This window comes from Littorina saxatilis, linkage group LG5 (genome assembly GCF_037325665.1).
Source record: "Littorina saxatilis isolate snail1 linkage group LG5, US_GU_Lsax_2.0, whole genome shotgun sequence".
NCBI lineage: Eukaryota > Metazoa > Mollusca > Gastropoda > Littorinimorpha > Littorinidae > Littorina > Littorina saxatilis.
This window is the reverse complement of record NC_090249.1, coordinates 51,930,491-51,955,497: the sequence shown is the minus strand read 5'-3', so window position 1 is coordinate 51,955,497 and position 25,007 is coordinate 51,930,491. Positions and strand designations below refer to the sequence as shown.

Sequence of the window (25,007 nt, the reverse complement as noted above, 5' to 3'; positions counted from 1 at the left end):
ACGAAAAAATTACTCCCTCCACGAAATTTTTACTCCCCATTATTTTTACTTCCAGTAAAAATCTCCTACGGGAAAATAGGATGCGGGCGAAGGGTTAATGCGCTGCCAATAAGTGATCTCGCGCAAACGAATGTCGCGCCACCCTCCTTCCACCCCTTCCACCACCAAGACTAACAGGGGACAAGGGAGTAAAAATTTCGTGCACCTGGCATGGGAAGTTAAATTGCTCGTGTTGGGGCGAAGTAATTTATTCGTTATTTATTCGTCAGGGGAGTAACATTTTTGTACGAAATGTTTACTCGGAACTCACCTGTCGTGGGGAGTAATTTTCTCGTGTAATGGGGGAGTACCTTTTTCGTAAAGGGAGTAACATTTTCGTACGAAATGTTTACTCCGGAGTAAAAATCTCGTGGGAGTAATTTTCTCGTGTTACACCGGTCCTGCTCTTTCTCTGACAAATAAAGTCACACGGGCTTCTGTGCTAGTGTTTCAACACATCCCTCGCTAGCGATTGGCCCCTCCAGTGCTTGTCCAAGTAAAAGGCAAGGGCACTCACTCTTTCACGTCCCATAAAAATCCGACTGAGTTGTTTTCGGAATTTGTCTGTTGTGATCGCTTTTAGCTAGGGCCTTTGTCAACCGATCTACTTGACATTCATTTTGCACGAGACTTGGCTGTGCTTTTGGCGAATATGTGGTGTTTCTAGCGAATCGTAAATCCCATCCATTAGATAGTCATGGTTATGTTATATGAAGTCTTATATCGCGCGCGTATCTCCAGACTCGGACTCAAGGCGCAGGGATCTATTTATGCCGTGTGAGATGGAATTTTTTTACACAATACATCACGCATTCACATCGACCAGCAGATCGCAGCCATTTCGGCGCATATCCTACTTTTCACGGCCTATTATTCCAAGTCACACGGGTATTTTGGTGGACATTTTTATCTATGCATGCCTATACAATTGTGCCAGGAAAGACCGTTTTGTCAATCGTGGGATCTTTAACGTGCACACCCCAATGTAGTGTACATGGTTCCATAGACGCATTACGGAGATAACTCTGTCGGGATTTGACGGGTTCTGGAAGAGTTGCGTTTCCTTGTTTTTCCTCGCCTTTCCATAAAATCTCCGAGGCAGGTTACACGTGACATGGTAGGATTGCCTCAGTGTTTCCAAGGAAACAAGGTAAATCAACTTTCTCCACAACCCATAAACACTTGACAGAGCTATTTCCGAACATCGTGCATCACCCGACTGCCTACATTCATGTCACAAGTCTCACGTTTTTAAATAACGTTTTGGTACCAGGGTGCTAAGAAATCAAACAGCAATAAATTAATCCAATATTAAACACGCCTACAGATACACTAATCACAAATCATTACAATTAGAAATGACATATATATATATATATTAATCACAAATCATTACAATTAGAGAATTATGTCATGCAAATTCCATACAAAATACCTTTCAATCCTAAATTACCGAACCAAACTTAAAATGAATGAAGCAAACTGAACTATTTTTTTCAATTTACCTAACAACCAACGTCGTCACGTAATTTTTGCGTAACTCATTTGACACAGTTTTTCAACAGAAAGCCAAAACTTATTATTTGTATTGTGAAATAGTGTTTATATCTGTACCTAGTGTTGATAGAAAGATAAAAGAATGTTAAATTATGTATTGTCCAGCGTATTTTAGAGAATATTTCTCATTGAGAATGATTTGCTTAGTCTAAAGCACACAAACATCAACATCGCCAAGAATCGAGTTACGTCAAAATTCATTCCACGACGAGGACGTCACATAACATCCTCACCTGCTTGTTTTCAGAGCTCCGCATCACGTCACCCCCTCGCAGCGAAACCGTGCTGAACAACAAGCGAGTCAAACTCCCGTGCAGAGCCCAGGGCGGGGACCTCCCCATCAAGATCAAGTGGTTCAAGAACGGCAAGCCCCTCTACAAGAATGGAAAGAACTACCGCATCTTGGACCGCTCGGGCACGCTGCGCTTCACGGAGGTCAAGGTCATTGACCGCGGCGAGTACCAGTGCAAGGCCTACAATGACCACGTCTCCGTCATGTCCGACCCCGTGCAGCTGACCGTTCACGGTGAGTTTGGATCAAATTTATGCAGTTTAGTTATCCAGGCTGAATGCGGCGGGGGGGGGGGGGGGGGGGGGGTTGGGGAGAGGGAGGGATTGTAGTTCACTCGACTTGTGCTAATCTTCCTTGGCCACACTGTCAAACGTTGGGCACTACTGACTTTTGTAACGTGGGTGAATACCCCAATTCCACATATCCGTTCTAGCTTCCGTTCCCAGGACGGCTGATCTTTGCGCAGCGTCTGGTCGTAGTGGCAGCCGTCCTCAGGACGGCTGGGAACGGAAGCTAGAACGGATGTGTGGAATGGGCGTGTTATATAGATCGGTGCTTCATGCAAAGTCCAATAATATTGTGGTTGGGTTTCTGGCAGCAGCGTCCTTACTGGATCGATTGACTATTCTGAACATACAGATTGACGAATACTTTTTATTCAATTATCCTTTATTACTTTTTGTTGCTATACATGTTCAAAAACGCCTTTTTTTTTAAAATATATTGAAATTGCACCAGCCGGTTCAGCTTGAGAACGTAATCTTTCCTTCCAAATGCGTCTTTCTATTGAAAAGAACCGATCTATTCTTTCTCTCGGATTTCCTTTTATTTTCTCTCCTTTCCTGTTTCTTTAAGTTTTTAGCTTCTCCTTTTATTTATTTTTCTTATTTTCCCTCTCACTCTTTGTTATCTTTCATTTTTTCCCCCTGTGAGCTGTTTCCCGCGAAATCACCTGTTCTCTAGCAATTTGTTTATCTCCCTTGTCAAAAGCGAGAGATTTTGCCTGACTGAAGAACCGCGCGCGCACATGTGTGCGTGTATACTGTATGTGTGTTTTCGTTTTGTGCATGCGCGCTACTGCAGTCAGGTTTCTTTTTAAATAAAAAAAGTATGCTTACAGAAGAAAAAAAAACTGTCACGTGGTTCATTGACAGTCTGCGGAAGTTGTAGGTGGGTACAGATTTCTATGGTTTCTAAAATGTCACGGTGACAAGTTAAAAGACAATATCTTGAAATAGGCCAGAAAGAAGGTGCAGAAAAAAACCCGGATAACATTTCACGACTTAAAAATAATGCAAGGAACTGCGTCCTTGATAGAACAGATTATGAATCAAAGATTGAAGCGCCCATACATTTAGAGTGACATTTAAAAAGTGATATAAGCACTTATCACACGTCGCTTTAAAAAAAGAAAAGAAAAGAGAAATGCAGGTTTGTGCAAATATGTGACCCTCCACCACGAACTGAGTCGCATGTCACCTCGCGCGGTTCTGCGCTAGGCTTAATATTACGGAACGCGGATCGTATCAACTGATGCATCAAATTGATGCATCCAAAACCAAGATTTGATGCATTATTTTCACAATTTGATGCATCATTTTCACAAAAGGATGCATCATTTTCAAAAAGGATGCATCATTTTCCAAAACTGATGCATCCGATACGAAAATGATGCATCCTTTTAGAAAATGATGCATCATTTTGATGCATCATTATGATGCATCACTTTCGGTTTTGCATGCATGCGAAAGATCATTCATTTTCGGTCTTTCCGTAAGAAATGCCTGAGCACGGAAAAACTTGAAATGACATTTTGACGAATATAAACAGATTGGTTAGATAAAACAAAACAAAAAACGTACAACATACCATTAGATAGGGAACAAGTCAAAGTCACGGCATTATGCATTTTTAGGCATTTTTTGTTTTGTTTGTTTTCTGTGCACACGAAGTTTTGACGCCCTTGACCTTCGACTCAAACTTTCGTTTTCCGACGTTCGTTTCGCTTCGTATTCCGGTTCAAATTTTGCTTTTTGCTCGGCACTTTCCGGGAAAACCCGAAAATTCTGATGCATCCAAACGATGCATCAAATTGTGAAAATGATGCATCAAATTCTTGGTTTTGGATGCATCAATTTGATGCATCAGTTGATACGATCCGCGTTCCGTATAATATAAGTCCGGGGAGTGTCTGGTAACAGTGTGAGGGTCACCTTAGTCACAGGCTTATAACTCAAACAGTTTTCGCTCTTTTCAAAAACGGTTTTCACCACTGGATAGAGCATAAAAAAACTCTTTAAGACAATGTACAAATATGAAAATCATGCAAAGGTGACGTCAATGCGACTCATTCCGTGGTGGAGGGTCACATATATACAGTAAACATTATATCTCAGAGACTCCGCAAGCACACAAAAAACTACAGCTTCTCCGCTTATATCCCCTTCCTACTCCCCCCCCTCCCCCCTTCTCCACTTCACTTTATCCCTCATCCTCTGGTCCACAAAGAAAAAGACAAAAGAAAGTAGAAGTGGGCATTTTGCGAACAGATGCTTTCAACACTCTTGACATTGCGGTTGCTATCTCACAGATTGTTCCAGATAGGAAACAGAAGAAGTGGAACAGCATTCCTAGTAGGTCCGCCTCAACACCACATTCTTTTTTTGTCGTGTTTGTGAGGCTTTTCCGCTTTTTGGTATTGTCAGCAACTCTTCTTAAAGAATGTTTAACGTTATGATTGTGTTTGGGAGGAAAAGCAAAACAAAAGTAGTTCAGCTTTTAAAGCGATACTGCACCGTCTGCAGAGCATAGCCGTCAAAGTAAAACGCCGTTTGTTGACACCAAATAGTATTATTCCGTGTAAAGTCTCGGTAGCATTTACCCATTATTTTTGTTTGTTGTGTATTTTGTTCGTTCGCTTTCAAAGTTTCTACAAAACGGTTATACTCTTTTAAAAAAATAAAAATAAAAATTGAAACAAGTCGCGTAAGGCGAAATTACTACATTTAGTCAAGCTGTCGAACTCACGGAATGAAACTGAACGCACTGTAGTTTTTCACCAAGACAGTACAGCTTCGTCAATCCCCGCGAGAAGGAAATCGCTCACCTTCCACGTGCAAAACGCAGTGAAATTAACACGCCAGAATAGCGCGGTAGCGTATTGTGCTAAGCAGGAAAGCGCGCTTTTCTGTATTCTTGTCAACTTTCGGAGCTTGTTTTGAATACAACCTATCATATCTATATGTTTTTGGAAACAGAAAATGATAAAGAATAAGATGAAATCATTTTTGGATCGATTTCTTAAATTGTTATCGTAAGACTAATCAATGTGTTTTCGTTAATTGTGATCACATTTTAAAAGTAAACATGACATTTTGTATTATATTTTTAGATTCAGAATATGATGAAGAATACGATGCAATCAATTTTAAATCTGTTTGCGAAAAATCGATTTCAATGACAACTTTAATGAGCAAACTCATAAATTAATTTTTAAGCCTCCAAGCTGAAATGCAATACCAAAGTCCGGGCTTTGTCGAAGATTACTTGACCAAAATTTCAACCAATTTGGTTGAATAATGAGAGCGTGACAGTGCTGCCTCAACTTTCACGAAAAACCGGATATGACGTCATCAAAGCTATTTATAAAAAAATGAAAACAACGTCTGGAGATACCATACTCAGGATCTCTCATGTCAAGTTTCATGAACATCGGTCTAGTAGTTTTCTCTGAATCACTCTAAACACACACACACACACACACACACACACACACACACACATACACCACGACCCTCGTCTCGATTCCCCCCTCTACGTTAAAACATTTAGTCAAAACTTGACTAAATGTAAAAACACGCGTGTGTACGTGGAAGATAAACGCAGAGGAAGAAGAAGACAGAAGAAATGTATGAGCAGCACAACGCTGTCTATTAAATCAAACTTATGTTCAAGCACTTTATTTTATACCGGTCTTCTTTCCTCGAGGCATCATCGACCTCGGAATTATAATATTTACACATTAACATGCTTCAATTTGAAACTTCGAGGTCGTCATCGTGGATTGACGCCCGACCAAAGCTAATTGATGCCCGACGGAGGGCATCAATCCACGATGATGACCGAGAAGTTTCAAATGGAAGCATGATTTAATGTTATTGTAATTCAATCTGACAACGATCTCTTTCCTGCTTTCATGCGATGATTAACAGACAGAATTGGTTCTGTTCTGTTCACACACTACTTTCAGTCAAGGGTCAAGTCCCAAGATATATGTCTCTGTATTCCTATCTTATCACTCTGCTCCTGTTTTGTTTTCTTTCACATAATACATTTTCCCTTCTTTTTTGACGGGTTTCTGGACAGCAAACTCTAAAACAAATTCTTTCTTTTTTTTACCCTTGTTAAGTGTTTCTTGTATATGATATAGTCAATTTTTGTAAAGATTTTAGTCAAGCAGTATGTAAGAAATGTCAAGTCCTTTGTACTGGAAACTTGCATTCTCCCAGTAAGGTAATACATTGTACTACGTTGCAAGCCCCTGGAGCAAATTTTTGATTAGTGCTTTTGTGAACAAGAAACAATTGACAAGTGGCTCTATCCCATCTTCCCCCTTTCCCCGTCGCGATATAACCTTAGTGGTTGAAAACGACGTTAAACACCAAATAAAGAAAAGAAAGAAACAATTAATGACCAGTAATTTTTAATGAGTTTGGGCATTCTGACCAATCACATGATCTGTTTCATTAAAACGCCAACTTGATTGAATTACGGGCGGGGATGTAGCTCAGTCGGTAGCGCGCTGGATTTGTATCCAGTTGGCCACTGTCAGCGTGAGTTCGTCCCCACGTTCGGCGAGAGATTTATTTCTCAGAGTCAACTTTGTGTGCAGACTCTCCTCGGTGTCCGAACACCCCCGTGTGTACACGCAAGCACAAGACCAAGTACGCACGAAAAAGATCCTGTAATCCATCAGGTTAGAGGTCGGTGGGTTATAGAAACACGAAAATACCCAGCATGCTTCCTCGGAAAAACGGCGTATGGCTGCCCAAATGGCGGGGTAAAAATCGTTCATACACGTAAAATTCCACTCGTGCAAAAACACGAGTGTACGTGGGAGTTTCAGCCCACGAACGCAGAAAAAGAAGAAGAAGAAGAAGATTGAAACGGCGTTTGGTTTGTTGTTGTTTTCTTTTAAAAGACAAAAGACATCGCCATCGGCTCTGGGGGACTTGAACGACCCTCGGCATTATTCCTTAAATAAAAAAAATCTCACGCTATCATCATCATATTACTCTGGGATAGCGTATGCGGCTAGCATGTAATGTACCCCGCATCACAGAGAGGGGTGGTAAATGCGGGTATTAGTTTGTCTTTCGCTCGTCTTAGACGCTGTGAAGACTTGCTAATCCTTCCCCGCTCCTAACGATACCCCGTGGAATGGCCGGAATTTTTCGTAAGCGTAAGTCAAGAGTACAAGCAAAGTCCTTGAGACTGAGAGTGGGTACACATAAAACCTTGTAGGGCGGGTGTTTTTGTTGTGTTTTTACATTTAGTCAAGTTTTGATTAAATGTTTTAACATAGAGGGGGAATCGAGACGAGGGTCGTGGAGTATGTGTGTATGTGTGTGTGTGTGTAGAGCGATTCAGACTAAACTACTGTACCGATCTTTATGAAATTTGACATGAGAGTTCCTGGGAATGATATCCCCGGACTTTTGTTTCATTTTTTTCGATAGATACATTTGATGACGTCATATCCGGCTTTTTGTAAAAGTTGAGGCGGCACTGTCAAACCCTCACTTTTCAATCAAATGGATTGAAATTTTGGTCAAGCAATTTTCGACGAAGGCCGGACGTTGGTATTGCATTTCAGCTTGGTGGCTTAAAAACTAATGAATGAGTTTGGTCATTAAAAATCGGAAGCTTTTAATTAAAAAAAAATTTTTATTAAACGATCTAAAAACAATTTCATCTTATTCTTCGTCATTTTCTAATTTCAAAAATATATACATATGTTATATTTGGATTACAAACAAGCTCTGAAAATTAAAAATAGGAGGTTGATTCGCCTTTCCCCATATGTATAGTTCTGCACGAAACCTTTCTCGTAAGTGCGGCATTCTGACACTAAAAAAAAACGCTTTTTGTTTTTAGTAGGACCAGTACGGCGATTTGCCACCTGCACGGCGGTTTGAGAAGCGGTAAATTGGTACCTCACCGACGGAGGGGGAGGATACATTCACAATTATTACGTTGAGAAACTTCTGTCGGGGTGCCGATTCCCAGCCTTTATTAGTCCTGCTCAATATCAACATTGTGTCTGTTGTACTAAATATATATATATGTTTCATATATATATTTATATATGTTGTACTAAATAATATACATGTTTTCGGATTATAAAAAACGCTCGCGCTGGACCCGAGTACTCTTCAGACATTCACACACACACACACACACACACACTCTCTCTCCCTCACTCCTTCTCTTTCTCCCTCTCTCTCTCTCACACACACACACACACACACACACACACACACACACACACACACACACACACACACACACACTACCACATCTCCATTCTAAAACACGTCACGTTCCAAATCAGAAGACGACATTCTATTTTCTTACGTCACTATTCTTGGTTTACGGTACCATTCGGCGGCTTTGCTACGAGTATGGCATAGTCTTGGTTTGCCGAGACCTTGCACCGTTCTATCAGACTGCCTGGCTGGCTGTTGCACCGCGAATTCCTCCCACCGCCAAGTCGTTTTTTTGTGGTTTATTTCGCATGTAGGTCCTAGGTAACATTATGAAGTTTTAATACGATCAATCGGACCTATTATCAAGTTAGTGTATCAACTTTTGAACGAACTGCGCCCAGTAGTTTCCCAGCAATAAGCTGTTAAGTCGAGACACACAGACAGACAGACACACAATTAAAGTCTGCTGGACCCTTGTACTAGCGTACTCGGGGAAAATCTTATGTCTCGACATGCATTTCTCTCTCTCTCGACTGTACACAGAGATAAGAACAGCCTCGCTTTCACCTAGATCCTGCCTAAAAACAATGTTCAGACCTCATGTTCAGACTCGGCGTAATAATACCGAAAGGACTACTTTTTAGCGGTCAAGTTCAGTCGTCCGCATATTCGAAAGTGAAACAAAGATGAAACGTGTTTCTACAGTATCGGAGGATGAACTGTCGAAGAAGAAAAAGAATCTCGTGCCAACCACTACGCAGAAGACCATCCGAGTTGTCCAGAAGAAGTTCTGAAACACGTCACGTTCCAAATCAAAAGACGACATTCTATTCTCTTACGTCACTATTCTTGGTTTACGGTACCATTCGGCGGCTTTGCTACGAGTATGCCATAGTCTTGGTTGGCCGAGACCTTGAGATGGAATGCGAGTGATTAGGTTTGTTGATTTTGCTCGGAGAAGTGGTCCGTGTTCAAGCAAGTTTCTTTCTTCTTTGAAAACCGTCAAAAACCCTAAGACCAGTGAATGTCGAGATATATATATGTTAATTGGATCTGTGATCCAAACATGCCTTTTGGTCAATCTCGATGATGGCAGTTTATTCCACTCGCCCTACGGGCTTGTGGAATAAACTTCCATCTCGATTGACCAAAAGCCATGTTTGGATCACAGATCCAATTAACGTATAATGTATCGATTGAACATTGGATTTCCCTTCTTTGAGCCCTGTGACGTCAGAGGCCGACAAAACTTCATACGAGACTACAAAATAGTGCATGCTTGTGTGCGTTCAATCATAAAAACTAAAAAAAAATCTAACCAGAATCGATCGACACATAAATGTTATTTCACAGATCGAGACAGTAATTGTTCACCTCGACCGTTAGCGCGGTCTCGGCGGAACAGTGACTGTCGATCTGTGTAAAATGTCATATTTTGGTCAAACTACAAATAACGTATAATCTTCTAAACCAATACCAACATCGTATTTAGACGTAATGCTATAGACAGGAATTAAGATTTAAGGCGCAGTCCTTCCGTTGTAAAGGATTTTGCTGACCAGATGTGGCCAGACTTTTACATGGGATAAGACCATCCTTCCACTTGGTCACGTACCAAAAGTCAACATCCTAACTGGGATTGTTAATTAATCATATATTTTAAAGTCACCTTCCTTCTTCTTCTTCAGCGTTCCCGCAGAATTGTCTGGTTACGTGTGAGCTCGTTTGCCCATTTGGGTTCCCCACACTATACTCTGAGAGCATAGTCAGCTTCACTCCGCTTTCGTTGGGTAGGCATGCTGGGTATTTTCGTGTTTCCATAACCCACCGAACTCTGACATGGATTACATGACCTTTTCCGTGCGCACTTGGTCTTGTGCTTGCGTGTACACACGAAAGGGGTTAAGTCACTAAGCAGGTCTGCACATAAGTTGACCTGGGAGATCGGAAAAATCTTCACTCTTAACCCACCTGTCGGCAGCGACCGGGATTCGAACTCACGACCTCCCGATGAGGAGGCCGACGTCTTACCGGCCACCACGCCACTGCGCCCGTCGGACACGTACCAAAAGGCAACATCCTAACTGGGATTGTTAATTAATCCTTTATTTTAAAGTCACCATGCAGTGGTTGTTTGAAAACATAATTCATCCATAAAATGTTCACTCGGTGTATAGAGAGCGCTCAGGCTGATGAGTTTTGGTATGTGTCCATGTGAAGGGGTGAAGGTCAAAGCCTTTGCCTGATTTGGTTTAATGATTTTTTTATTTTTTTTTTTATTTTTTTTTTCAGATTGAATTTTGCATTGTTATTAATAATTCTGTTTTGTTTTTGTTGTTTTTGCAGCTCAAGCAGAACTGATCACTTTCCCGCAGAAAGAGATAATTCGTCCCTTCAGTTTTCTGTTGTCACTGACGTGCGTTGCGGCGGGTATTCCTGTGCCTACAATACAGTGGCGAATTGATGGCGTTTCGGTGAGTCTGTTTGTCTGTCTGTCTGTTTGTCTGTCTATCTGTTTGATCGTTTTTCCTAATCCCATTTGACGCTTGAAGCAGTGGGTATCCCTCAACCTTCAATACAGTAGCAGTGTGTGTCTGTTTGTTTGTCAGTCTGTCTGTCTGTCTGTCTGTCTTTTTTGTCTGTCTGTCTGTCTGTCTGTCTGTCTGTCTATATGCCAGTCCCATTGTTCGTCCCATCAATTCAAGTTCCTATTCTCTCCAACGTACGTGGCAGTGGTTATCCCCCTTCCTAAAATATATTGGCAAATTTATCTATCGCGTTACAATGAGTCTGTCTGTCTGTTTGTCTGTCGGTCCATCTGCTTTCCTGTCTGTTTGATCGTTTGTCCCTGTTGCATTTGACAAGTATGGACACGGCTATTCCTCTACCTAAAAAATGCCAAAGCGAACTGATGGCTGTTCTGTGAGTGTGTCTGTCAACGCGTCTGTCTAGCTGTATTTCTGTTTGATGGTTTGTGAGTGTGTCTGTCAACGAGTCAGTCTAGCTGTATTTCTGTTTGATGGTTTGTGAGTGTGTCTGTCAACGCGTCAGTCTAGCTGTATTTCTGTTTGATGGTTTGTGAGTGTGTCTGTCAACGCGTCAGTCTAGCTGTATTTCTGTTTGATGGTTTGTGAGTGTGTCTGTCAACGCGTCTGTCTAGCTGTATTTCTGTTTGATGGTTTGTGAGTGTGTCTGTCAACGCGTCTGTCTAGCTGTATTTCTGTTTGATGGTTTGTGAGTGTGTCTGTCAACGCGTCAGTCTAGCTGTATTTCTGTTTGATGGTTTGTGAGTGTGTCTGTCAACGCGTCAGTCTAGCTGTATTTCTGTTTGATGGTTTGTGAGTGTGTCTGTCAACGCGTCAGTCTAGCTGTATTTCTGTTTGATGGTTTGTGAGTGTGTCTGTCAACGCGTCAGTCTAGCTGTATTTCTGTTTGATGGTTTGTGAGTGTGTCTGTCAACGCGTCAGTCTAGCTGTATTTCTGTTTGATGGTTTGTGAGTGTGTCTGTCAACGCGTCAGTCTAGCTGTATTTCTGTTTGATGGTTTGTGAGTGTGTCTGTCAACGCGTCAGTCTAGCTGTATTTCTGTTTGATGGTTTGTGAGTGTGTCTGTCAACGCGTCTGTCTAGCTGTATTTCTGTTTGATGGTTTGTGAGTGTGTCTGTCAACGCGTCTGTCTAGCTGTATTTCTGTTTGATGGTTTGTGAGTGTGTCTGTCAACGCGTCTGTCTAGCTGTTCTGTTTGATGGTTTGTGAGTGTGTCTGTCAACGCGTCTGTCTAGCTGTTCTGTTTGATGGTTTGTGAGTGTGTCTGTCAACGCGTCAGTCTAGCTGTATTTCTGTTTGATGGTTTGTGAGTGTGTCTGTCAACGCGTCAGTCTAGCTGTTCTGTTTGATGGTTTGTGAGTGTGTCTGTCAACGCGTCTGTCTAGCTGTTCTGTTTGATGGTTTGTGAGTGTGTCTGTCAACGCGTCAGTCTAGCTGTATTTCTGTTTGATGGTTTGTGAGTGTGTCTGTCAACGCGTCTGTCTAGCTGTATTTCTGTTTGATGGTTCAGTTGTGAGTGTGTCTGTCAACGCGTCTGTCTAGCTGTATTTTTGTTTGATGGTTTCGGGTCTCAGCGTCTTGTCCAGATTGCAATTGCTTTCAAAAAGTTATACTGTTCTTTTTTTCTTCTCACAGTTTTGTGTGTGTTTATTTGTGTGTGCCACGCTACACTGCCTCGGCACAGTTGGCAGCGCATTTTAACTGACTGATCCATTATTAACCTGATTCATTATTAACCTGATTCATTATTAGCATCGGTACTAACTTTCTAAAGGCGCAACTCATTTATCTGTACATCGGGTTCAGGTAGCTTAGTTAGGGTACAGGTCTTTATTCTCCGGAATTTTACATTGTAATTTCGCTGTCCTTGAATTTCAAAATATAAGAGCAGCGGAGGCAGTCGTAAGATACACGGAAGAAAAAGTGGGGGACACTGAAGCATAGAGAAGTACTGCACGACATATTTTACGCATGCTGAGAGAGGAGACTGACTCAAAGACAGGAGCATCCGCAGACATTGGAAAAGTGAAGCGAAGGGGGACAACTGCTCACATCGTCATTCTGTGAAGGGAAGCTGCGTGTGCAGTTTTCTCCCCTGGCCCGCGCAGCTTCCTGCGAACATGAGCACGGTTTCAGTCAATGAATTGGGTTTATTTCAGTTATTTCCCCTTCACATAAAAGTAGTAAAACATTGAATTATAAGATTTTGAAGTGACTGTAATGTCGAAAAAGAGCCACAGAGACAGAGAAAGACAGAGAGGGGAAGAGACACAGAGACAGAGAAAGACAGAGAGGGGAAGAGACACAGAGACAGAGAAAGACAGAGAGGGGAAGAGACACAGAGACAGAGAAAGACAGAGAGGGGAAGAGCCACAGAGACAGAGAAAGACAGAGAGGGGAAGAGACACAGAGACAGAGAAAGACAGAGAGGGGAAGAGACACAGAGACAGAGAAAGACAGAGAGGGGAAGAGACACAGAGACAGAATGACAGAGAAACAGAGAGACTCGGAAACAGAGATATGTGTGTGTGCGAGTGTGTGTTGGAGGTGTGTTGGAGGTGCCACACACACTGACACACACGCACGCTGTTCGTGCCAACAACAAAAGAAGTTAAAAAAAATTGTAAAAAAAAAAAAGCAATCTGAGTTTTCATACATCTGAACTGCACACTAAATCCCAAAACATTCCGCGACAGTCCATTGTCGGTAATTCCAAAAATCACGATCTCTAACTCTTTTTCCTTGCCGCAGATCACGGAGGAGGATTATGGAGCGTACGGAGTGATTGATATCGACGAGGTCACGGCGCCGGCGACGATGAAGTCGACGATTCACGTCAACAGCACGACGTCGGCACAGTTTGAGTGCGAGGCCGTCAACAAGCACGTGGAGGGGGACACCGCCGTCTCCAAGAAGGTCGACCTCGTCGTCAAAGGTAAGCGATGTTTTGTAGGTGTAGGGGATATACAGCTAGGTGCATTCTATGGGCAATTATTTGTTGTTGTTGTTGTTGTTGTTGTTGTTGTTGTTGTTGTTGTTGTTGTTGTTGTTGTTGTTGTTGTTGTTGTTGTTGTATTCTATGCGCAATTATTATTATTTGTTGTTCTCGGTGGTGGTGGTGGTGGTGGTGTTGGTGCTGTGTGTGTGTGTGTGTGTGTGGAGGAGTGGGTGGGACGTTCTGTATTTTAACATGTGTTGAATTGATTGCTTTGAGTGTTTTTTTCTGTCAGCGGCTGGGCGTTTTTCTGTCTCCACGTAGTGTTGCTGTTTTGTTAGCTGTGAGTAGAGATATATAGGAGGCAGAACAGGCCTTTCAAAATGGTGTGTGTGTGTGTGTGTGTGTGTGTGTGTGTGTATCGTGTGTGTGTGTTTGTGTGTGTGTGTGTGTGTGTGTGTGTGAGTGTGTGCGTGTGTGTGTGTGTGTGCGTGCGTGTGTGCGTGCGTGCGTGCGTGTGTGCGTGCGTACGTGCATGCGTTTGCCAGGTTGTGTGTGTGTGTGTCTGTGTGTGTGTTTGCGCGTGCGTGCGTGCATGCGTGCGCCGTGCGTGCTTGCGTGCGTACGTGCGTGTGTGCAGTGTGTGTAATCGGAGTAGCACTAGTATGTGCATATTATAGGGGCATTTGTGCGTGCGTGGTTGCCTGTCTGTGTCTCCACCGTGCCGCCCTAACATCTGCATCCATCTATGGACGTCTAAAAGTTTCATCGCCCCACAATGTTCATTCTTATGTAACTCTATACATCAACGTGTGCCCTTGTATTTTTATATACCGGAGCTTGCAAGCCGTGTCGGGTTTTCTCTGGCTGTTTTTGTCTTTTCGCTGTTGAATCCGTGAACATGTTTGTGGAACGTCAGGCGATATTAGGCCCACCCTCATCGCCCTTGTTTGGCATGTTGACTTTCTGCTGTGAACAGTGTTGAGGCAACTCGCGAAGAATGTTACGAGAATGTCCTTTTCTTGTCTGCTGGGTGTCGAGTCTATCCGATTTCGCTTGTGATTGATTTTTTTGTTTGTTCTTCTTCTTGTTGTTCTCGAGTCCTCGTTCTTGTTCTTTGTTTTTTTTTATTTAACATTTGTTCTTTCCAATTTCTCCTCCTGTTTGTTGGTGCACTCTCTCATTCTTCTCTGAATTTAGATATTTTTAAGACGTCAAGGTCGTTTTTTAACTGATTTGATCACGCAGGAAAAAAACCTGTTAGCGTGCATGTGAGAGTATGACATTGTGTGAGTACGTGCGTGCATGTGCGTCTGTCAGTGTGCTTGCCTGCCTACTTGCCTGACTAGCTTTCTGACTATGTGTCTGTCAAAGTTATTTTTTGACCCTTATATTTCTTTTAATTTTTGTCATGTGCAATTGTCCGATTTTCTGGTTTTTTTTCTAGACACTGACCGTCTCTTTCTGTGTATTTCTGTATCAGTCTCTCAGCCTCTGTCTTTCTCTGTCTGTCTCCCTGTGATGGTCTGCTCGGTGGTTCTGTCTAGTTCCATCCCTCCACATCTCTGTTAAGTCTTTATCTGGGGCAGCTCTCTGTCTCTGTCAGTTTTTGTCTGTCTGTCTCTCCTCTTGCTCATTGAGACAATTGTTTTGTGCATCCGGCCGCGTTTTATATTAAGTTTCAGCCACGTCCCCACACTATGCAGCCTTATCTTTTGTGTATATTTGCTTTATGTTTTGCACTGGCATGTACAAAAAAAACACAAGCAAGCAAAAACAAGCAACAACAACAAAAATGAGAGAAAAAAAAAGAGAACAAACAAGAAATTCCTTCGAGGTAGGAAAAACACCCCCGTTGGTCAAAGGGAAATAACCATTCTCACTGCACCCATTCTCACTGCCACCAACCGAGAAGGTTATTTCCCTCTGACCATTAATATGTCCCTCTATAAGTCCTTGTATAATTTTAATCCACCAATAACTCCCTAACCGTGTGTTTGACTGGTCCCAATTTTTGTAAGGACCGTCTCAGGAATGTATAGAACCTGTTCACCAAGTTTGGTGACGATCGGTCCGTTCATTCTTGAGATCTATATGCGAACACAAACAAACAAACACATCGACCGAATCCTATACACACCCCTATACCGGGGGTGTAAAAACAACGAAGCACAAGTGACAGCAAATGACAAACAAAGCCCCTGACACTGGAGAAAAAAACAAAACAATCTCTTTCAAAATTCTTTCCGTCTTTCTTGTTCGACTTCGGTTTGAAACATTATCCACTGTTTCTGCCATAGTTGGAGGGGCGAAGCAGTCTTGATTTCCCGGCCGAGTTCTTTTTTCTTATATTCATGTTCAAGTCTTTTATTTAATTGTTTTTCTTGTCACAGAAGATGTTTCTGTTTGTCACTGTTTCTTTTTTTCTTTGGTATAAGCGTTTTCCTTGTCTATATTATTTGTTCTTCCCTTTCTTCTTTCTTTCATCTTTTCATTTCTTCTTTTTTGTAAGAGGACCTTTGTCTTTTGACACATTCTTGCAGATGGGAAGAGCGAGAAAGAAAAATACAGCAGACAGTAAAGAGTGGGGTGGGGGGGGGGGGGGGAGAGAGAGAGAGAGAGCCACTCACTCACAACTGTCTCAATTTTTTTTTCATTCTTTTCTCATGCTTATTGTTCTTTTTTCTTTTTTTTTTAATTCTTTTACTCTGCTTGAAACTTTGACACGGTGTTGGTTCTTGTGCAACTATAAAGTTACCGTTTTACAAGTGAAGTGACAAATGACAGTGCCTAGCACGTGCAGTTCGCATCAACCCGAACCTGACTGATGAAGATCGGGTTTGACTGTGGCGTCGCCTGTAATATGATATACTAGACTCTACAAAAACCAATCTTCTTGTGATGCAAAGTAAACAAGTCGCGTAAGGCGAAAATACAATATTTAGTCAAGTAGCTGCCATTTTTCAGCAAGACCGAAAACTCGTAGCATCGTCAGTCCATCGCTCACGGCAAAGGCAGTGAAATTGACAAGAAGAGCGGGATAGTAGTTGCGCTAAGAAGGATAGCACGCTTTTCTGTACCTCTCTTTGTTTTAACTTTCTGAGCGTGTTTTTAATCCAAACATATCATATCTATATGTTTTTGGAATCAGGAACCGACAAGGAATAAGATGAAAGTGTTTTTAAATTGATTTGGACAATTTAATTTTGATAATAATTTTTATATATTTAATTTTCAGAGCTTGTTTTTAATCCAAATATAACATATTTATATGTTTTTGGAATCAGCAAATGATGGAGAATAAGATAAACGTAAATTTGGATCGTTTTATAAATTTTTATTTTTTTTTTACAATTTTCCGATTTTTAATGACCAAAGTCATTAATTAATTTTTAAGCCACCAAGCTGAAATGCAATACCGAACCCCGGGCTTCGTCGAAGATTACTTGACCAAAATTTCAACCAATTTGGTTGAAAAATGAGGGCGTGACAGTGCCGCCTCAACTTTCACGAAAAGCCGGATATGACGTCATCAAAGACATTTATCAAAAAAATGAAAAAAATGTTCGGGGATTTCATACCCAGGAACTCTCATGTCAAATTTCATAAAGATCGGTCCAGTAGTTTAGTCTGAATCGCTCTACACACACACACACACGCACACACACACGCACGCACATACACCACGACCCTCGTTTCGATTCCCCCTCGATGTTAAAATATTTAGTCAAAACTTGACTAAATATAAAAAGAAAGAGAGAGCAGAAAGGGAAAAAACGGAAGAAAAAAGAGAGAAAGCAGAAAGGGAGAAAAAGAATGAAAACAGAATGAATGAGAGGAACACAGGGAAAAAGGCGTGTCAGTGTATTTCTAGTGAGTGTGTTCCTCGTGTTTGGGTGAAATACGATCTGCCTGCCGTAGTGAAAAGCGAAAGTGTTTTTTGATGGAGGATGTTTCATGGCTTCGCTTGTGAATGAACTGAGTCTCAGAGTCATTCATGAAATCTCTCTCTTTCTCTGTATCTATCTGCTTGTCTTTATTGGTTGTCTCTCTCCCTCTCCCTCTCTCTCCCTCTCCCTCTCTCTCCCTCTCTCTCTCTCCCTCTCTCTCTCTCCCTCTCTCTCTCTCTCTCTCTCTCTCCCCCTCTTTTTCTATTTCCTCCTCTCTCTCTCTCTCTCTCTCTCTCTCTCTCTCTCTCTCTCTCTCTCTCTCTCTCCTCTCTCTCTCTCTCTCTCTCTCTCTCTCTCTCTCTCTCTCTCTCTCTCTCTCTCTCTCTCTCTCTCTCTCTCATTCTCTTGAAGGGGTAGACGCATCCCATGTAAAAAGCCTGGTCAGATCTGAGATTGTGCCCTGAATTAGTTATACGAGAAGGACTGTGCCTTGATGATCTTTGTTTCTTAGTCATCTTTTTGAAATGCCACTTACGAGACAATTGAGAAATTAAGGGACCTGATCAATTTTGATCTGGTCGCTGGACTGCAAGAATGATTTGCCGGGGTAGTTGTGAAATGGGGTGGTTTGTGTGTGTGTGTGTGTGTGTGTGGTGGGGGGGGGGGGGTGTACGGGGCTAGGGGGTGAATGGGGGTGGGGGAGGAAGAAGTGGAGGCGAAGTGTCAGGCAGGGTTGAGGTCGATGACAGGAAGGGGTAAGAAAACTTGCCACAAGTCGCGACGCCGATAATTATTTTGACAGACATCTTGGGCACACAAATCCAACGCGTTGACGATAAACACAGAAATTCCGAACCTGCAGCGAGTAAACACACAAAAAAGCTTTACCACTAAACACTTGCAAGCCGCGGGAGTTTGCTGATACCGCGAGAACTCGCTATGAACGCGAGAGCTGCAAGCGACTCCGCCATTTTACAGTCTGATTGATTGACGGACAGATGTGAGGAAAGTGACACGCCAGTCCCGCAGACATACATCTCATCGCAGGTGCTGGGTATGCAACACCCAGAAATCTTCATTCAGTCGATCTTTTTTTGAAGTTATTTCGTTTTGTTAAAGAGGCACGTTCTTGAATGTTGTGGTGTATTGTGGTTAGATTGTAATGTTAGGTTACACTCTCAACTTGAGTTGTAGTTTTGGCTTCGGATTCAGTACCATGAAGCTTTGACAGGACACAGAATTGCTTTTTGCGTCGGCATACGTTTTTGTCTTAAAAGATGACGATATTTATGCTTCTTTGGGTAAAAGTGATATTGATAGTCAGCTCTGGAGTCACATGGGCACATACCAACACAAAAAAACCCAGCCTAACGGCTCTCTTTGCAGGCTTTAAGCGGAATTGTATGTTATAACATTTATGGATTCTGTCAATTTGCCAAATTAATTCATCCTTCAAAAAGAAAAGAAGAAGAAGAAGAAAGCAAACCAGGAAAACTTCGCTTTGCATTGCATGTCAAAGTGGAAGGATGCTCGTAGTTTTATCCACTGTAAAAGCCCTGACCGATCTGTGGCGATGATAATTAGGCTTAAAAAAAAAATAAGTGTGGTTACGGTAACCCGACCTACCCTATTTTTAGGGGCCGACCCTATAACTTTTTATTACATTTGTCAAAAAAAGAAAAAAAAAGAAAAAAAAACGAGTGCAGAAAACGCAATGAAAGCGAAAGCGCCCGAGTCGCACACTTATTTCCCTGTCAAGTAGGTTTAATTTGTACACATTAGAAAAAAAAGTTAAAAAAAAAAAAGTGATTGCCTACCTTCCTACCCTATTTTTTTTTGGCTATGTTACCGTAACCACACCTATTTTTTGTTTGGCCTTATGAACATGATCGCTGAAACGAAATTTGAGATAAGGTCCCTTTAACTTAAAAATACATCGGTTGACTGGAAGCGCCTTGCCAGCGGAATGGGAGGAAAAACGGGAGGAAAAGAAAAGGGAGAAAGTGAGACCTAATCTTGACAGTGGTGGCGGGTGCTTGCACGTGCACACAGTTGTGTTTCCACACTCCTATCGTCTTTCCTCCAACACCCCCACCCCCACCCTCACCCCTTCATCCTGTCGCCTTGGCTTTGTCAGACATCTCCTTTTTATGCTTGAGAGATTTTGTGATTTTTTTGTCTTGATTTTTTTCTCCAGTTCTTCCTTTCTTTTTTTCTTTCTTTCTTTCTTTCTTTCTTTCTTTCTTTCTTCTTTCTTTCTTCTTTCTTTCTTCTTTCTTTCTTTCTTCTTTCTTTCTTTCTTTCTTCTTTCTTTTCATAATTTCGTTACTTACAATGTTCTTTCCTTTCTTTATTTCTTTCTTCTTTCTTTCTTTCTTTCTTTCTTCTTTCTTTCTTCTTTTCTTTCTTTCTTTCTTTCTTTTCATAATTTCGTTACTTACAATGTTCTTTTCTTTCTTTCTTTCTTTCGAATCATGTGTTCCTTTCTTTCTTTCACTCACTACGTTCTTTTCTTCCCTTATTTTGTTTTGTCCTTTTGTCGGGCTTTATGAATTTCCATTTTGTCTGCCTACCTCCGTATAGGTATCCTTCTTTCTGTTCTGTCTGTTTGTCTGCCCATCTCTGTCTGTCTCACTGTCTGTTTGTCTGCCCATCTGTGTCTGTCTCACTGTCTGTTTGTCTGCCCATCTGTGTCTGTCTCACTGTCTGTTTGTCTGCCCATCTGTGTCTGTCTCACTGTCTGATTCATTTTTGCCAGTGACGTCTGAAGGATGACAGTAAAAGATGATGAGGATAATATAAAAACAAAAATCAGAATACAGTATCGGTGGAAAGAGAAGGTGGGAAAGAGAGGGTGGGAAAGAGAGGGAGAGAGAGAGGGGAGCTGGAGAAAGAAAGAGAGAGAGGTAAAAGAGGGAGAGAGAGGAGAGAACGAGAAGGTAAGAGAGAAAGAGAGAGAGGGACAGAGAGGGACAGATAGAGGGAAAGAGAAAAAAAATGAGAGTGGCAGAGAAAAAGAGAGATAAAGAATAGTGAAATGAAATAGAGAGAGAGAGAGACAGAGACAGAGAGAGACAGAGACAGAGAGAGAGAAAGAGAGAGAGAGAGCGCGCACCATACACTGACATGGTAACTTCCCAGTAACAACAATACCCTTCACACAACGACAGGTGAACAATTTCCCTAGCTGTAAACATTGTGCGTAACGCTGATAGGTACGAACACTGCTGCATGCTGTATCGTAAAACAACCCCCTTTTACTCCACAGTTTCCTTTCCCAGCTTCTGTTTGTTTTTCCATTGCAGTTAACCATCTAAAACAACTTCTTTACTGTGACCGCTTGTAGTTGTTTATACCCACAAAGCACACTCTGCAGTTCGTGTTTATCGGTCTTGTGAAAACAGAGGCAGTATTGAAAACATGCAGCAGCGTTTGTAACGTTTGTCATCGCTTTTCTGGGTGGATGCTGAACTTGAAACAGTTGCCCGGCTTATCTTGTTTTTGCATTTGTGGTAATTTTGGGTGAACTCAATCTTGTTTTATTGTTCTTTTCTTCTAATTGCCGGTTTCAAATGACAAACGTAAGCTTACATGAGAAATCTGCTTTTTCTGTTCTTTCGGACCCAGTAAAAAATCTCAGCAGTTGAACAGTGCAGAGGTATGAGTGGGAAACCAACTTAACGGAAAGTATGTTTATGTTTGGACTCAGATATAATGTATGGCTTCCGGTAAGAATATGAAACGTCGCATGGGCATTTACGTCAGTATGGCGAACGCTGAAGAAGAAAAAGAAGAAGTCTGGATGAGTGAATAGCCTTTCTTGTTGTCAAATTTCTGTTGTATGTGGTTTGATTTTTGTGTCTGCGTACGGTTTTTCCTAACCAGCCATTCCAATGTACCACGGACGTGAGAGCGTAATTATCAGTTATGATGTAGCTTAGCATGACTATATACGTAAACTATGTTCACAGACAGACAGAAAGACAGACAGATAGACAGACAGACACCAGGCAGACAGACAGATAGTGAACCGATATTTCTATCCCACAAAACAGTATCAACTTATTTCATATTTATCAAGAAATTCCTGCTTTAACCGAAGTGCCTACTACCCCCATCCTTCAAAATGAATGTGATATGTTTCAGTCCATATTTATTATTGCTAAGAGTCGCAAGAGAGGGAGTACCTGATGCAATATCATCACCTTCCGGTATTCTGATGTGCTCAACAGTCACAGATGGCATCCTCCATCTGTGGAAACGCGCAGATGTCAAGGTGTGAAGTTGATAATAGCTTTTACCTGGTGTTGTGCCATATGCCGAAATGCTCCAGTGATTTTTTTTGTTTTCTTCTGAGGATTTTCGTTCATGTCGTATTGCATCCGATTTTCTTGAATGACTTTAGCATAGTTCTAAGACTCGGCAATGTTAGAATATTATGTTGGATGTGTGCTAAAATGTGTGAATGGTTGTGTTTTATGCATCACACCTCTCCCTCTCCACTTCTCTCTTTCCCTCCCCAACCCTTCCCACACGCACACACTCTCTCTCTCTTTCTCGCTAAGTTTCTCTGTCTCTGTATCTCTGTCTCTGTCTGTCTGTCTCACTGTCTCAGTCTCTCTCTCTCTCCCTCTCTTTCTCTCCCTCTCTTTCTCTCCCTCTCCCTCTCTCTTTCTCTCTCTCTCTTTCTCACTTTCTTTTCTCTCTCTCTCTCTCTCTCTCTCTCTCTCTCTCTCTCTCTCTCTCTCTCTCTCTCTCTCTCTCTCTTGTAGCGCTATCTACGTTTGTCTCTGTCACTGTCTTTGTCCCCCCTCATAACTCCCTCGTACCAATTTCTGTTCAACTTAATGTCTTTGTCATTAAACTTCTCTGTGTCTGTCGCTGTCTCTCCCCCCCCCCCCCACCCCTCCATCTCTCTCTTGACCTCTATATCCTTTGTTCATCTAATTATCTGTCTATATCTCACCGTCCCTTGCTCAGACCCCTCTACAACACCCCCCCCCCCCCCTCCCCGCAACGTAAAATACATTGTCAACAATATAACCACATTTCAAGTGATGGCATATACGTTTATTGAAGCGAGCAATGATTTCCAGGTGTGTAGGTGAGACGAGATATACAGAAAACGAGGACCGTCTGATAATAACTGAGGTATCTTTTTCTACCATGTGCTTGTCACTTGAACAGATGCTAAACTTGTCGCTCCAAGTTTATCGGACAGGACTGTTGTTCTTGCGGGTCCAGCAAAGGCATTATCGTGCCGTTCACTTGCAATCAGTTACCCTGTTGTAGCGCTTTAAGGGGATAGTTACCACATAGTAAATATCTTTAGCATTTGTTCTACACTACCCGTCTTTAATAAAAAAAATTAAAAAAAGGTTATAGGCAGATGCGTTTGAGTGCCGATCTTTGACTTTCTGATGGGGCCGTTTGTTGTCAAACCAGTTACATAACTGAAAAGGCCATCCATTCCCCTCATATCATATTCAGCAAACAGATTGAGTTTACATGAGGTAGTGTCTTTACAGTTGTACCTACAACACAGACACCCCCCCCCCCCTCCCCCAGATCACATTCACAAAAGCAAGGTTCCCGCGTGACTCGAAAATCGACAAAATATTAGAACAGATAAAACGGAACAAGTTTTGCATTTCATTCGAAACAACCAACCAGCATATTAGTATCCAAAACTGTAAGTTTTGTTCACCTATATTGTCCAGCAACGTTTAAAGTATAGTCAAAAGGAAAACATTTTACTAGAAGCTAGATCTATTCAGACTATTGATCTTTAAAGTGGAAGAACACACACACAACAGTGAAATTATGTACACTTAGCTTCTGATGTCCAAAGATGTCTAGAAGCAAATTGACAAAAGGAATGACTCAGCAAGACAGTAACTACTAACATCTTATAATCGAAGCGGCACGTGCGCGTCTCAGAACAAATCGAAAGTGACTCACAGCCCGCACAACGAAGAGCTTTGCCGTTCAGGTGTAAAGGCTGGAACGTAACAAAGTGGACCATCTGTTTCACTGTCTCTGGAAGCATATCGCTGGTAGTCACTCACACATACAAACAGTCACACCGAAGCAAACAAGTATATAAACAGCCAGTTAGACTCACAGACGAACAAGTAGACGCACAGGCGCGCATATACATGTACAGAGAGAGAGAGAGAGAGAGAGAGAGAGAGAGAGAGAGAGAGAGAGAGAGAGAGAGAGAGAGAGAGAGAGAGAGAGAGAGAGAGAGAGAGAGAGAGAGAGAGAGAGAGAGAGAGAGAGAGAGAGAGAGAGAGAGAGAGAACGAACGAACGAACGAACAACCGAACGAACGAACGAACGAACGAACGAACGAACGAACGAACGAACGAACGAACGAACGAACGAACGAACGAACGAACGAACGAACGAACGAACGAACGAACGAACGAACGAACGAACGAACGAACGAACGAACGAACGAACGAACGAACGAACGAACGAACGAACGAACGAACGAACGAACGAACGAACGAACGAACGAACGAACGAACGAACGAACGAACGAACGAACGAACGAACGAACGAACGAACGAACGAACGAACGAACGAACGAACGAACGAACGAACGAACGAACGAACGAACGAACGAACGAACGAACGAACGAACGAACGAACGAACGAACGAACGAACGAACGAACGAACGAACGAACGAACGAACGAACGAACGAACGAACGAACGAACGAACGAACGAACGAACGAACGAACGAACGAACGAACGAACGAACGAACGAACGAACGAACGAACGAACGAACGAACGAACGAACTTTATTACTCAAGGATGGAGATTTTAGGCTCACGCCTAGTCTTACAATCTGTCCCTGCTAAACTAAGACATAAAGATAAAGACAATAAAAGGACAATTGTCAATCGCAATCATACAGTATTACTAACTACAACATTACCTATACGACTACATAATGCATAATAGAACATTGAAATGTACATGTATATCAAGATAATACAAAGGAAAAGAAAATTCGACTCGCACACACACGAGAGAGAGAGAGAGAGAGAGAGAGAGAGAGACAGACAGAGACAGACAGAGACAGACAGACAGACAGACAGAAAAAAGAAAGAAAGAAAGAGAGAGAGTGAAAGACAGAGAGAGAGAGAGAGACAGACAGACAGACAGACAGACAGTAAAAGGGAGAAACATAAAAACAGAAGCAGACAAAGACAGAAACAGGCAGACAGACAGTGAAGAGAGAGAACAGG

At 42.1% G+C, this 25,007-nt stretch overlaps 1 protein-coding gene across 1 annotated transcript in view; it reads left to right on the top strand.

Annotated features, from left to right (window-relative positions):
- LOC138967791 (tyrosine-protein kinase transmembrane receptor Ror2-like) overlaps nucleotides 1-25,007 on the top strand; it is a gene marked incomplete in the record, with an annotated part of 138,235 nt that overhangs the window by 15,224 nt on the left and 98,004 nt on the right. The window contains 3 exon segments of the mRNA XM_070340448.1: nucleotides 1,844-2,122; nucleotides 10,723-10,850; nucleotides 13,674-13,857. Coding sequence (XP_070196549.1) covers nucleotides 1,844-2,122; nucleotides 10,723-10,850; nucleotides 13,674-13,857 — 591 coding nt within the window.